Here is a 14,807-nt window from a genome sequence, read left to right as displayed (position 1 = left end):
CAACTTTTTTTATACTTTTTGAATAATTTTTGTCTGTACATTTGGCAGCTTTGCTGCCTCGTGTTGATGTTGATATTTATATGAATTTAAACTTAAAGTTTAAGCCGATGGAAGAACCTCTGTATGCAGAGATTCAGGAGAGAGATGTGGAGATAAGAAGACAGAATATCAAGTTGATGGAAAAGATAGGAAGCGGGGCTTTTAGCCAAGTCTTTAGGGGCAGCATTTTCAATCTAGATGGAAAACAAAATTGGAGCATTGCTGCTGTAAAAACTGCAAAGGGTAAATATTGATTTCAGCAATTTTTAATAGTTGTGATACTTCAGTCCATTAATAATCAGATGATTTCAGCACGCTCTATCAATAAGATAAACTTAAAGGGATAATAACTCTTCGTATGAGATCTATATTTCACAATAAAAGCATTGTGAATAACTCATAGAAATATAATATATTCTGTTTTACCACAAAAACGGCAGTTATAGCTATTATTCTGATATCTGAGCTTGTCTTTAGACCACGTGACCTCCATGGATGGCTATACTCTGTTAAAATCTCTTAAGAGATTTTAACAAAAAAAAACTAACTTTTTAGAAAAAAAACAAGGGCTAACTTTGAATGTAAAAATGGATTCATTAACCATTGGTAAGTATATATGGGAAAATTGTTGTTTACTCCAGGAAAATTCATTTTTTGGCCGAAATGAAGAGTTATTATCCCTTTAATTTGCAGATTCAAGTGATACATCCCTCTACAGTGAGATGATGAAAGAACTGAAAGTGATGCTGAAACTCCAACCTCACCCAAATGTGGTCAAGCTTTTAGGATCCTGCACTCAAGATGATGGTATGTAGACATGTTATATAATATAAAAGTTTTGAAATTTATGTAAATTTTCAAATCACTGTAAATGAAGCACTGAATTCATATAGGTGTGTTAATTAGTTTTTTCTTTTTTTTTTTGCAATTTCAATAGCATCCTGTAGAACACCTGTATATAAGTTGTAAACTGCCAACCTTAATTAAGTAATTTAACATATTCTTTTAAAATAAATTGAAGTGATTTATTTTAGCTGTTCCACTAATTATTGTCGAGTACCTTCCAAATGGAAATCTCCAGGACTACCTACGAAATGACCGTTCTAAACGGAATTTTCATGGAATCAGCTCCTCCTTGACACCACGTGACCTGATAAAGTTTGCATTAGATGTGGCCAATGGAATGTCATATCTTTCATCAATGGCGGTAAGCTAGGATAAACGATTACCGGTAATTTATGAAAATAGTCAATTCTATACATTGCTTATTTTGTCCATTTTCCATATCACCAATTTTAGCCTCATGGTCAGTAAAGATCATTTTCTTATAAACTTTTTAAAAAATCAACAACCAAAAATCAACAACCTCAATATTTACATTGTAGATTCTACATCGAGACCTTGCTGCACGAAACATTTTGGTAGCAGAGGATAGAACCTGCAAGATTTCAGACTTTGGCTTTGCTAAGGATGTCATTGAAAGTCACAAGTATGAAAAACAATCGCAGGTTGGTGAATACCTTTCTACATAAAACTAAAAAAATATTTACTTTGCATTCTGACCTGAAACTTAGCATTAGCAATCTTGGATAGTTATTTTATCCATTATCAGTACTAGCAGACTTCAAGAAGTGTTACCGCTCAGTGATTTACATGCTTCTGGAAGACCCAGAAGATGACCTCAATTGGCCCCTGGGGATGTACAATTTTAAGCAGCATAGTTAATTAAGTATAACTGCACATTTTGTATGCATTGTAAGGATGTGTAAATAAACTTACATAAACGGGTGTTATTAGCTGACAATTGCAACAATCACTTTGACAGATAAACATGTATATGTTTTGTTACTGTTACTCTTTAATAGGGTTGCTTGCCAATTCGCTGGATGTCCCCAGAAGCTCTGTTTGACAACATGTATACCACACAGTCTGATGTCTGGGCGTATGGAGTCTTGCTGTGGGAGATTGTCACACTGGGTAAGATTGCCAGATGGTCAAGCTTATAAAAGTCTTGGAATGTTTTTGTTGTAAGTGAAAGGTTTAGCAAGCAAGTATTATGAAACTGTGATCATGTGTCCCATTGTTCAAGAGGTAATCATGATTTTATGATGACACATATGTATGACTCTGCAGTTTTTTAATTTTGAGAACTACAGCTTGTTATTCAATATCTGGTATCTTTTTGATAAAATGTCTTCTGTTCACAGGGATTTTTATCAGACATATTAAAATGTGGTGCAAATAGTAACTGAATATGTAATAAATTTATATTGTTACAAATATTTATTATTTGTTTAAATATTATTATTACTATCATTATTATTATTTGTATAATATATATTTGACACTGAATTTTCATTCACACAATATGTGTACCTTTTTTAATTTTGATCAGAAGTTTTTAAAGGATAATTTAGTGGAGTTGCATTTCTGACATTAATTCTCACTGCTGCTTATATTATCAAGGTTTCAGTCCCTACCCTGGTATGTCAGCCAAGCAGGTGATGGAAGCTATAACTGAGGGTTACCGGATGCCACAACCACCACACTGTTCACTGGGCATGTAAGTATACAATGTTAATTTTGATATATACATATGTATGTATATTTAAAAATTGTAATGCTTGGCAAGTTTAATTTTACTGAATCATGAGCAATAATGTCTCAATTACTTATAGTCCCTGTGTGTTACTTCTCATTCCAGGTACATCATCATGTCATCCTGCTGGGAAGAGGTCCCGAGTGCGCGTTCAACATTCAAAGACATTGTTAATTCCTTGGATATCCTCCTTGCCTCGGACAGCAATGTTCTTACTCTGGGAAAGTTTGAGGAAAAACTGTACGAGGACATTGACAAGTACAATGCGGAAGAAAAATGTTGAAGAATATTTCAAATACATGTGGTCTCACCTGGTCATCAGTATACGCAGCTTTGTATTGGAAATCTTATAAATCTAAGGTTTTATTGCAGCTAAAAGGTGATGCAAAATGTTTTGATTGTGGCGCAAAGGAGCCAACATAACATTAGATCCATATTCCTTGTTTTTGACAATCGGTACTGGTTTCTCAAAATACAGTATTTAGTTCATGAGACGGGGTACTTTAGTGGGGCTTAATTATTTCTAGCATAAAGTTATGAGATTTTTGTGCTGTTCATATCTTTAACAGCTAACAGCTGTGCGCTGGACAGGACTTTTTTCCGTAGATTGCCTCCATCGTTCCAGTGATGAATTGCATGTACCAGTATTGTCACACGTGCCATAACTTGAGTTCTCTTCCTGCTTCTCATTAATATTTAATATTTTTGAAACTTTTTACTATTTGACAAATAAAATTATAATATTTAATAAGAAAGTATTGTGCTTTGATAGTTATATTTCTTTTATTTACATTCTTCGAATGCCCTTTTTATTGAGAACACATACTTGTACAGTATATATGATTCAAAATTGTTTTTTTCATCATGGTATACATGTCATGACACACACGCACACACACACTTAGTCTAGTGTAAACTGGAACTCGATTCTTTAATTTTTGGAAAATCTTCCCGGTATGGAGGTGGACTATATATATGCAGCTTTTTATTTATTAACTGAGATTATTGTATATTAACTATATTGTGCCAGTGTTGTTTTGTGTGATGTACTGTAGACTAGTGAGAACCATAGAAAGTAATTTCCAGTCTTGAGGCTTGTTACATTGTTGATTGACAACTAAATCTGACATGCAAATAGCTAGGCCAGTTAAATCATTAAATGAGCAATTTTTACCCATTGAAATAGGAAAATACATTAACAAAGGTGATAAGACAACTTGAATAGTTCCACATATTGTACCTGGTGCCAAAATCCAAAATGATTACCAGTGCATGGGGAGATGATTTAAATTTAAATAATACGTACATCAATTTTGTTGTATTTGATCAAAATCAACACTTTATGCACAATGCCGACCCACAACAAAGCATGTTGACACTATCACTGTTGACACTATTTTCTCAACTAGCACTTGTATATTCGTACAACAGTATTATAACAGTACATTTAGACAAACAGCAAAATCAGCACCAAATTTTAATTTTGCACAACAGGTAACTTGAACTGTAAAAATTTGTACCATATATGGCTTCAGGTCAATGAGAGTTTGAATTCACACACTGAAAATGCCAGAATAAGAAAGATTAAAATTTCACAAACTGCATATAAATGTAAGAAAAACAATCAAGCTGGTTTTCCAATGTGATCTGTATGTCAATCCTAAGAATCATTCTTGTAAGTAAGAAAGTAATAAGTAATTTGAAAAGTTTTCCTTTCAAAGTATTTGTGCGTGTAATTTATAAAATCACCTGAACTCATCCACGCTGGGTGGTTTTCTAAGCTACTAGTAGTCTACTACTCCGTGGAGCAGGAGTTGGTCGGTCAACAACGATATCCTAGCTCTGGCATTTGACCATCACTAGCTTCACTACTCGCTGAAGATTCTTCTCTCACATCATTTGCTTCATTACCTTCTCCCTCCTTGAGGAGTAAAGGTTGATTGAGAGGAAAAACTGTATCTTCATCACTTGTACCATCTGTATCAGAATTTGGTGAACATGCAGTCTGCTTCTACCACTTTATTTGTGTCTCTTTTGGAAGTTCTTTTTCTGGGAACGGGTCTTTTTGCATTAATTTGAAATGGAAAGCTCAGAAATTGGAAGTAGTAAATTTCTGTGCAATGCACGTTTTTCACCCTTTTTATTTTCTTTTTGTACAACATACACAAGGATTTCACCATAAGGTTGAGCTAAAACAAAATAATTCCAGGCATTTCTAGAAATGGTGCTGCATAGAGCTGATTATCGGGCCAGCTTTTCTTTCAAAACATGTGGCGCCATCTGTGCATAAATTCAAGGAAAGCGAAAGGAAAATTCGCAAACATGAGAAGTGAAAGTAAAAATCAGGTGTGGTAAGTTAGTATCTCCTAGGTAAGAGACTGTCTGGAGACGAGAGTTCATCTCAAATTAATAGATATTCTAAGCAAAAATGTCAGATACTAACGTTAGTATATCGGTTATCAATTATCGGTTATCAATTTGACGTTAACTGTTATATTTAACTTCCTGCATGGTACGTAGGCCTATCGGTTATCAATATGACTTGCTTACTTCCTGGTTTAGTTTGCCTCAGTTTTCGGCCTAACATGTACCGTGCATGAACATGTAAGGCCCAAAACTGAGGCAAGGTATCATACGCTTAGTTTTGTTCATTTACATAATTATTAATATTAAATCAATAGCGTTAAGTGCAATAAATTAAAATAAAACGATTATACGGCCACGATTGTATACTGTACAAAGATATGTTTATAGACTTATTAAGATTCTGGATCTGCCCCTGTGCATGATATTTAAATTAAATTATGTGTACCGGATACAGTACATGTATATGTAATGCGTATGCAATACGTCTATAATATTTTCAAGGCAATGGATTGAAAATGGTTGATTGACATCAGGTCACAGTGTATATCCTTTAAACCCTCAACATATAAACGACTAATAGCACTGACAAATCAAGGATTATTTGAAGGGGGGTCTGTGGATGCAAGGAGTTATAACACCTTGGTGGATGCGAAGCCACCCCCCCCCCCAACTTGGCGTGGTTATCAGGGCCTGAAGAAGGGGCCCAGAAAATTTTTGGTAATTTAGAGGGCAAACGGTGCCATTTGGTACGGGTTAGAACTATGATTCAACTAGTCAAAATTCTAATTTCAAGAGGGACCTAGAATTGAAGGGGGGGGGGGTATAAGGACCCCTTTGACCCACCCTCTAAATCCACCACTGAAACAGGATCTATGTTGGAACTTGTGAACATTATAGTATTTACATATATACATGTACCGGTAGTTTAATTGACACACTACATATTGGGACAATGATCAAATGTTAACTTCATTTGTTTATTTGTAGGTGAGAGAAATGGCAGTTTCTTGGTTATCATCAAGTTGTTCTAAATTCAATTTTGAATGGTTATTGGTCACTGTAATTCTGTTGGCAGCAGGTAAGTTACAAGTAAATGTACTGTATACTCATTGTGGGATGTCACATTTATAGAATTAATATTAGCACCAGCTTAATTGCCCTATGTTCCTTATGATACCCAGATTCACATAAAGATTCACAGAGCTGAGAGACAGCTTCTGAGTTGGAAAACCAGCCTCATTGCATTCATTTTCTGGAAATAATGCATTTCCCACGGGTATGAAGCTGTATGATACAGTGTAGTTATATACTGTTAATCATTGAATACACTTACTCCAGTACAGTACCAGGAGACCTCTCTGATGGTCTAGTTTTCTTTCTTTTATCTTCAGCTGAAGAAGTTTCAACACAAGAAAATGCACCATTACTGCAACCAAGGAATGGGATAAGAACAAGAAGATTTTCTGCAAAATCCCAGGAAACGCCACAATCTGGTGAATTAGGACAAAAAAAAAGAAAATATTTTTTCTCAAAGAAAACAAAACAAAAAAATAAAATAAAATAAAAATAAATAAATAAAAATTGTGTGGTAGGAAATGAAGATCATTAATGTAGATATCCTAATATTAATATCTTTATGAATGATTTGCATAGCAGGGAATGAATGTCATAAGCAAATATGGCTATGTTTTAGTATCCTTACGATTAAAGGGATAATAACTGTTCATTTTGGCCAAAAAATGAATTTTCCCAGAGTAAACAACAATTTCCCCATACTTACCAATGGCTAATGAATCCATTTCTACATACAAATTTAGTCCCTGTTTTGTTTTTTTTTTTTTTTTGTTCTAAAAAGTTTGGTTTTATGTTAAAATCTCTTTAGAGATTATTACAGAGTATAGCCATCTATGGAGGGCACGTGGTCTGATGACAAGCTCAGATATCAGAATAATAGCTACATGTATAACTGACGTTTTTAAGGTAAAACAGAATATATTATATTTCTATGAGTTGTTTACAATGTTTTTATTGTGAAATATAGATCTCATATCATGAGTTATTATCCCTTTAAGCTCATTTAGTTCAAATGACATTCTTAGGATTGACATACATTCTATACAGCTCATATTTGAAAACCAGCCCGATTGGATTGTTCTGTCATTTTCAGTGTGTGAATTAGAATACTCATTGGTCTGAAAGCCTTATATGCTAGTAACATGTACATATATATGTTAATTGTTGTTCAAGTTACCTGTTGTGCATAATTAATATTTAGTGTTGATTTTGCTGTTATATTTCATCAAAACTGACAAAAAAACCTATTTTTGCACCATTATTTTCTGCTTTTTGTCTGTGCATTTGATGTCTTTGCTGCCCTGTTTATGTTTATTATTTTATTTTTGCGTCCTTGGATATACATTTTCAAGCATTGTGAAATGATAATTGTATAAATCTTTATTTTTGCATTTGTATGAAACATTTTTACATTTGCTAAAAAAATCCATTATTGGTATTTTGCTGTTTTATATTTGTATTTTACTTCATGGTGCATAGGCAGATTCATACATTTTGATAATTTTCCATTTTATTGCAGAGATCTATGTCCCCTACAAATTTTGATTACATATATGTTTCAAATTCCATTTCACAGCAGAGATTTATGTCCCCTACCAATGTGATGATGGGTACTTTGGCTGGCATTGCAAGTGTCAGTGCCAATGTGCTATAGATGGAGAAGTGTGTGACAAAAGAACTGGCTTCTGTCCTAGTGGTTGTGCTGGAAACAACTGGGGACCTGGATGCTTGCTAGGTAAACCAGAAATATGCTTGGAATTCATTTCTTTTTAATTCAATTCTGATGGTTCCTAGCTGAGATTCATCAAGATTTGCAATAAAATCTAGGGGGGGGGGGGGGCATGATAAATGTTCAAAGGTTTTTATTTTTGGAACCTAGGCTCATGTCTGGTGAACAATAGATTTGATAAACTGTTGGAATAACCCTAGAACTTCTATATGATTTAAGCAAGGAGTTATCTGTTATAACTCCTTGATTTAAGTCAAGAAAATAACATACTCTCTGTAAAGTATATTCTAACATACTCTGAGGCCACAAACAGGGCTAAACCAAATCAATCATTATAAAATGCATGATTTTAAAATGATAAATCAAATGGCACCAATGCTGGTTTTAGACAAATGGGAAAAAAGAAATTTCTAATTGGAAAATTATAGATATAAGTGGTGGCCTTGTATAAATGCATCTACTTAAAATATTTTGGGATTAATTTTACAATCTGTAACAGTCTGCTGGTATTATATTTCTTCAAGATTCATCTTGCTATTATGACTGCTGTGATGATTCAAGGAATGGGGGCTTCAAATATGCTGGGAAGTTATCAGGAGATGGCACATCAACATGTAATTTGTGGACTGATCCCAGTAATCAGTACAAACTAAAGAATGATGATGTTCCTGAGATGAACGTAACATTAGCAAAGAACTACTGCAGGAATTCAGAAAGGGATCCAGGAGCAAAACCCTTTTGTAATACTAATGGCGGATTTATTTACTGTGATATACGAAAATGTGGTGAGTATAGGTGTATGATGTTTAAGTTAGATTTAATAAATGATTATTCCAAAAATTCCTAAATTATATCATGTGTGTTTAGGTCTTCATTCAAGTATACTTGTATTCGATGTGATCGTGAATTTATTTTGCAGAAATGAACCCAGGTGTAAATCTATTTTGCTTGTAGTTTATTTCTGCAACAGTCCCATTCTGTGATGCCACTGCTTTGGTTTATAATTTAAAAATCAAAACGACCTTGTCTTTTCAATCATCTAGATTGTCCTGATTACCGCTTTGAAGGCCAGAACAACTGTGACAAGGACTGTAGATGTAGAGACAGCAATGAGGTGTGTAATAAGGAAACAGGTGCCTGTACAAGTGGATGTTCTGTGGGATGGGGAGGAACAGGCTGCCAGGACTGTAAGTACACAGAGCTTGCAGTCCCAGTGTCAGTGACATTGAGAAGTGTGATAGGTTATTTATAATGACTTCCATATTTAGAATTTAAAAGTTTAAATTTTGAAATTGTTATGATTTAGAAGAAGTTATTCTGGAGTAATTTTGTTTTTGCTCATGGTAGAGTACTGTAGTCTTAGGCTTGCTACCTAAATGAGTTATTTTTTAAGTAATGTAGTGTGGCAAAATTAAATAAAAAATGAGATAAATTTTAACCACTGGCAAAAAGCTGATGTAAGAAATTACAGAGAAAGAGTGTACGTCTTACTCACTGAAAAATGAAGAAAGAAAATTTAAATTACCAGATCATACGAACAGAGGATGCTTTGCCTCCAAAATAATTTCAAAATTTATGTGTCAAACAAGGAATTTTTTTTATTTATTCTTGCTGTTTGCAAGCTGTAACAAGGACTTTTTCTGTAGGTACACTTGGCCAGAAACCTTCAGCCACATCAACAGCCAGTGGTATCACAGTTAGTTGGAATACTAGACTATGTAATAGGTCTGGTGTGCAAGGAATCCAGTATGTATTAGAATATGCTGAACTACCTGGTGATACATGGCAATCTATAGACAGGAGTGCAGAAGATTGTGATATCAAGTGTGAAGTTACTGTTTCCAACCTGCTGCCTGATATGGTGTACCTGGTGAGGGTGAGGATAAGAAAAGATGATAATCAGCCTGGCCCCTTTTTGGAGGATGAAACTACTCGAGTTAAAACAATGTGTGGCAGTAAGTTGATTTATTATTCTATACATGCCTGAGCATGCTTGAGGGTTTTTTAGTAATTTAATTATATATTTATTTGATTTAATTATAAATAAATATTTACATGAAGTATGATTTTACTAAATTGAATTTGTAAACAATTTTTTAATGCATTCCCTTTCTATATTACTTTCAGAGCCTCGTAGATTTCATTCCAGCCAGTTTGATGTACAAGAGGTTTTAGATTCTAATAGAAGAGTTATCAGGGTTACTTGGAATGTGAGTTTAAATATTACACACTGTATTAATATTGAGAGAATGCTGTAGTATGTCATGAATGAAAATTAAGAAAAGTCTTAGAAAAAGCAGTTACAGTTATCTTAGTAGCAAACTGAAGAAGTGTTGTAATTAATTATGTTATAATTAAGGTCCTTCTAAATTAAAGCCTAACATTTGCTTTTTAAGAAAATAACTGATCAAGATTGGAAATGCCAGGATGGAAGAGAGATTAAAATCAGGTATAAGAATGGAACTGATGCTGATGAGGTAACACAAACAGTTGCAGCCAATGCCAGGTACAAAGATTTTGACACTGCTGCCTGCACACACTGGAGCATCCGGATAAAGCTTGTAAATAAAAATGACAATTCTGGCTTTTCAAGGGCAAACACCATAACAACTTTAACTTCTACAGGTTTGTTAACAAAACATCTATGTTTATTTGGTAGTTTAGCATGTAGAATCAAAACATGTTTTTTGCTAAAGGAATAACAGCTTTTTATATAGGACTCATATTTCACAATAAATATATTGAAGGCAATTCTTAGAATTATAATAAATTTTATTTTACTGCCAAATTAGCTATTATATATATATATATAGCACTAAGTCTGGAATCTGCTTGCCTTCAGACCACATACGTGACTATCATCTGTAATATTTTTTGTTAAGTTTTTTGTAATAATCATTTAAGAGATTATTACAAAAAAGAACAAGCCTAAAGGGATAATCACTGTTTGTTTTGGCCAAAAAATTAATTTTTTCTGGGGTAAACAGCAGTTTTCCCATACTTACCAATGGTTAATGAATCCATTTCTACATTCAAAGATAGTCCCTGGTTTTTTCTACAAAGTTTGTTTTTTTAAATAATCTCTTAAGAGATTATTACAGAGTATAGCCATCTGTGGAGGTCACATGGTTGGATGGCAATCGCAGATTTCATATTTATTGCTATAACTGCGTTTTTGTGGTAAAATGAAATTACATAATATTTCTTTGAGTTGTTTACAATGTATTTATTGTGAAATATAGACAAAGAGTTGTTATCTCTTTAAAAAAAAGAGACTTAATTACTATATATAAATGTCAGAATGGATTCAATAACAATTTGTAAGTGTGGGAAAATTGCCATTTTTGGGTGAAAATTCATCCTTCTAAGATTGATATAGTAAGGTCCTATGATAAGTAAATTAAGAGAAATCAAGAAATTTTCCATTTCTTTCTATTTCAGTTGTTGCCCAAGTTACCTCACTGACAGCAGGCTCCATTACCTCTACATCAGCCACTGTTCATTGGCATCTGCCTAGATTTACTGGCTGTAATATAACAGGGTACATAACAGGGTACAATATTACAGCAGTCCGGTTACAGGGGGAATGCAGGCAATTGTCAGAATTCCAGATATCTACCTTACTGAGTGAAATAACAACACGTTACACATTTACCAAATTATATCCAAATTCACAGTATGATATATCTATTAAAGCAATTTCTGGAGCAGTTCAGGGGGAACCAAATTCACTACAGATCAAGACTGTAGAAGCAGGTAGGATTTAAGAATGGTTTTCTAATTGTTGTCTTAATGATTGCAATATGTTTTGATAACTTTTATCTAAAATATTGTATTTGATACAGGTTTCCTGTAATGTGGATGTGAACTGTTGCACAATTAAATTATTGTACATAATTTTTCTGACAAATTTGGCATTTTCGTGTAACTATATTTTAGCCCCTGGCTGCCCTCCAGGCATGGTGAGATTCAATAACGATACAGCTACCTTTTACTGGAGTGAACCAAGTTGTGAATGCAAGAATGGAAGGATTACTGAATACAGATATCTCCTAAGTCCTGTGACTTCCAAATGTCAACAAGAAAGTCTGGTATCAAAGGAAGGGAATGTCTCTGATACATATGTGGCAGTCACTGGTTTATTGCCTTTTACAACTTATAGTTTTAGAGTGAGAGCAGTCACTGTAGATGCTGGACCTTGGAGTACTAATGTGGAAATTACAACTGAAGGTGGTAAGTTTATGTTTTCTTAAAAGCCAGTAGGTCATATGCAACATCTCTTATTGAAGGAATACTTGTATGTAGTGTTACATTGCCCTGCAGTTTGTCAGACTCATAGATTGAAGTATGTGCCAATGTTTTGTAGTATATAGTACAGTAGTAGTATATAATACTCATGGTAATAGTGCCGGCCCGTCTCGATCTTACGGCTCTCCCAGCCCTGCAGACTGATGCTGGAAACAAGTCAAATTAAGTTACCGCTTCTTCTCCTAGACCACAAGGGCCTGTACATGTCCCCATTTCTTGGATTTAGATAAGAAATTTGTATTATACATTCAGAAATAATATCTGGGAGTTCAGAGAGAGGAAATCTGAGGGTGACTGCTTGGGAGAGCTAGGAAGACTTACGCGAGACATGCGAGATGGTTCAGAAGTTGGAGACTTCATGTACTGTAGATCACATGGAGCTAGAGAGCATCATCAAGTAAACCGTTAAACTGGTCATTATATGTGTCCTTGGGTTTTCTTTGAGCAACTTTACATAAAGCTGACATGAACCATGGAATTGCGGATTGCATTTTGTGCATTATAAAAAAAAAGTTATCATTACATAAGTATAGAAAGATTTTATTACACTAGCTATGATTGATTAATAATGATGATGAGAATTGGCTGTGGAATACTCCAAAACTAGCAGAGATACACCCATAGCCAAAACTGGCTGACTATTAGGCCCATATATACTTGTAGTTACTGTGGAATTGAATAAAAGGTATGGGAGGAGACAGGATTGAAGCTGAGTGGTCATTTTTAGCTGGAAGTAAACAGGGGTAAAGACGTGGGCTCAGAGAAAAAGTGGTGGTCACAAATCTGAGGCTTCTGATGGCAAATGCCAATTTTTTGTGAAACCTAACTTAATTACTATATCAAATTACATGTATCCATCCAAAGGACCCATAATTAAGGTTCTGAGATAATTTGAAAAACGGTTTGAAGGGTAAAGTGCACTTATTTTAGAAAAATGCATATACTAAAGCTAGAATGTGTAATAATTCTTTAAAACTTCAGTTATTGTATTTTAATGCAGCTTTTGCAGATCTCAGCTGTATCATTTGTGTACAGTATTCTTGTTTTAGATTTTTTTCATATATTTAATGACACTGTGCTATAGCTAATATATGCAAATACATATGTGTGTATATTCCAGTGGAGCCCAGTGAAGTCCCTGTCTTGACCACCCAGCAATTAACAGACCAGGGGTCAATAAAGTTTATGTGCTCTGGTCAGCTTGGACATCCAGCCAAGGGGATCACATGGTACCAGACTCTGAACGGTCAGCAACAAAATAGGACCTCAGAGGCACAGTCAAGTAACCCTGTCCTGAATAGTGATAGTTGCACATATAATGGACAGAGTGAGCTAAGAGTAGATGTCTCGGCCTCTGATGACGGCGCACAGTTTACATGTATGATTGGACAGAAGTCAGCCAGTGTGTCACTAAGTATGTATTAGATAAAATGTAACAACAATTTTGGGCACTGCCACCATATTTACCATTTTAGGAAAACCATGTCACTAATTATTCTTAAACTAAAATACAGGATCAGTTGGAAAACCAGTCTGACTGGTTTATTTTTCTGGAAGTTATACATTTTTTGTGAAATATTCAGTTTTCACATACTGGTATTTTCAAGGTACATGTGACTTTGATCCTCCATGGGCTTAAAACCTTTGCTAGGCACATTTTTTGAATATCCATGATAGTTAAATTTTATTATTAAAAATTGCAATATTTCAGCTGCTGCCAGCTACCCTAAGATCACCTATACCCCCATAGGTGCTCTCTCCATCATAGACTCAGCAATGGACAGTGTGGAGTTTGTCAAAGGTTCAGTCGTCACTCTCATTTGCTCAGCCACTGGTTACCCTCAACCAAGCTTCAAATGGTTTTATTGGGAAGAGCTTTCCAACACCACAGAAGTACTAAATGGACACCATGATAACCCCTCAGTGCTTTATCTAGGTCACATTCAGAAACCTGGATACTATGAGTGTCAGGCCAGTAACATTTTGAACCAGTTAAATGATCCACCAAGCAAGGTCTTGAGAATTACACTATCAGAAAAAAGTGGTACTTAAATGATTTACTATTTCATTTACTTTTCTAATATACATATGTAAGTTACTGGGATTTAAATTCCTTGGGTTAGTGGTATCTTAATTAAAGTCATAATAACTCTTCGTTTTGGCCAAAAATTGGATTTTCCTAACGTAAACGGCAATTTCCCCGTACTTACCAATGGTCAACGACCCCATTTCTGCATTCAAAGTTAGTCCAGGGTTTTTTTCCTAAACGCTTGGTTTTTTGTTAAAATCTCTTAAGTGATTTTAACTGACGGAGCTCTCTCAGACGAGCGGGGTTTTCTGATGACCTACTTAAAACCGCGGGAAAAGCAGACAACAACAACACTTTATTACAATAAAATAAGATTCATACGATATAATCGTCTTATTGCTCAGAATGGAATTATTTCTACAACGTGTGCAGTTCTGGGCTTTTCGTTATCCGACACACTGTATAAAAACTCGCAACTTACGTCTGCTATATCTTATCCCGCCGCATGCTATTTTGGTCTTGAATGCACGCGAGAATCCGCGTGATACACCAACATCCTTGGCAACGGATGCCTTGACGACCGAGAAGAAAGGCACCGAAAGCCCTATTGACAAGCACAGTTTTTAGTTTTACTATAATAACAGCCGTTTTAGTGGTGAAAT

At 34.7% G+C, this 14,807-nt stretch overlaps 2 protein-coding genes across 3 annotated transcripts in view; both read left to right on the top strand.

Annotated features, from left to right (window-relative positions):
• The window catches only part of LOC106175659 (uncharacterized), a 50,736-nt gene extending 47,343 nt beyond the window's left edge, over window positions 1-3,393 (top strand). Inside the window, exons 17-23 of the mRNA XM_087018043.1 lie at window positions 99-282; window positions 733-846; window positions 1,074-1,246; window positions 1,425-1,547; window positions 1,905-2,016; window positions 2,506-2,602; window positions 2,744-3,393. Of these exons, the coding sequence (XP_086874169.1) occupies window positions 99-282; window positions 733-846; window positions 1,074-1,246; window positions 1,425-1,547; window positions 1,905-2,016; window positions 2,506-2,602; window positions 2,744-2,921 (981 nt within the window). The 3' untranslated portion in view covers window positions 2,922-3,393. The remainder of the gene's footprint in view (window positions 1-98; window positions 283-732; window positions 847-1,073; window positions 1,247-1,424; window positions 1,548-1,904; window positions 2,017-2,505; window positions 2,603-2,743) is intronic.
• A 2,385-nt stretch (window positions 3,394-5,778) lies between these two features.
• Window positions 5,779-14,807, top strand: part of LOC106173385 (uncharacterized) — a 46,473-nt gene continuing 37,444 nt past the window's right edge. The window contains exons 1-12 of one of the 2 annotated variants that reach the window (XM_087018041.1): window positions 5,779-6,083; window positions 6,397-6,498; window positions 7,656-7,814; window positions 8,333-8,593; window positions 8,852-8,995; window positions 9,455-9,763; window positions 9,936-10,018; window positions 10,205-10,433; window positions 11,250-11,564; window positions 11,748-12,041; window positions 13,237-13,530; window positions 13,828-14,160. In XM_087018041.1, the coding sequence (XP_086874167.1) occupies window positions 6,002-6,083; window positions 6,397-6,498; window positions 7,656-7,814; window positions 8,333-8,593; window positions 8,852-8,995; window positions 9,455-9,763; window positions 9,936-10,018; window positions 10,205-10,433; window positions 11,250-11,564; window positions 11,748-12,041; window positions 13,237-13,530; window positions 13,828-14,160 (2,605 nt within the window). In that variant the 5' untranslated portion in view covers window positions 5,779-6,001. The remainder of the gene's footprint in view (window positions 6,084-6,396; window positions 6,499-7,655; window positions 7,815-8,332; window positions 8,594-8,851; window positions 8,996-9,454; window positions 9,764-9,935; window positions 10,019-10,204; window positions 10,434-11,249; window positions 11,565-11,747; window positions 12,042-13,236; window positions 13,531-13,827; window positions 14,161-14,807) is intronic. The other variant, XM_087018042.1, reaches the window with a different exon arrangement.

Source organism: Lingula anatina, chromosome 7 (assembly GCF_051362555.1).
Source record: "Lingula anatina isolate TDL-2025a chromosome 7, LinAna3.0, whole genome shotgun sequence".
Taxonomy (NCBI): domain Eukaryota; kingdom Metazoa; phylum Brachiopoda; class Lingulata; order Lingulida; family Lingulidae; genus Lingula; species Lingula anatina.
Note: the sequence above shows the minus strand (reverse complement) of the source record. Positions and strands in the feature narration are given on the sequence as shown.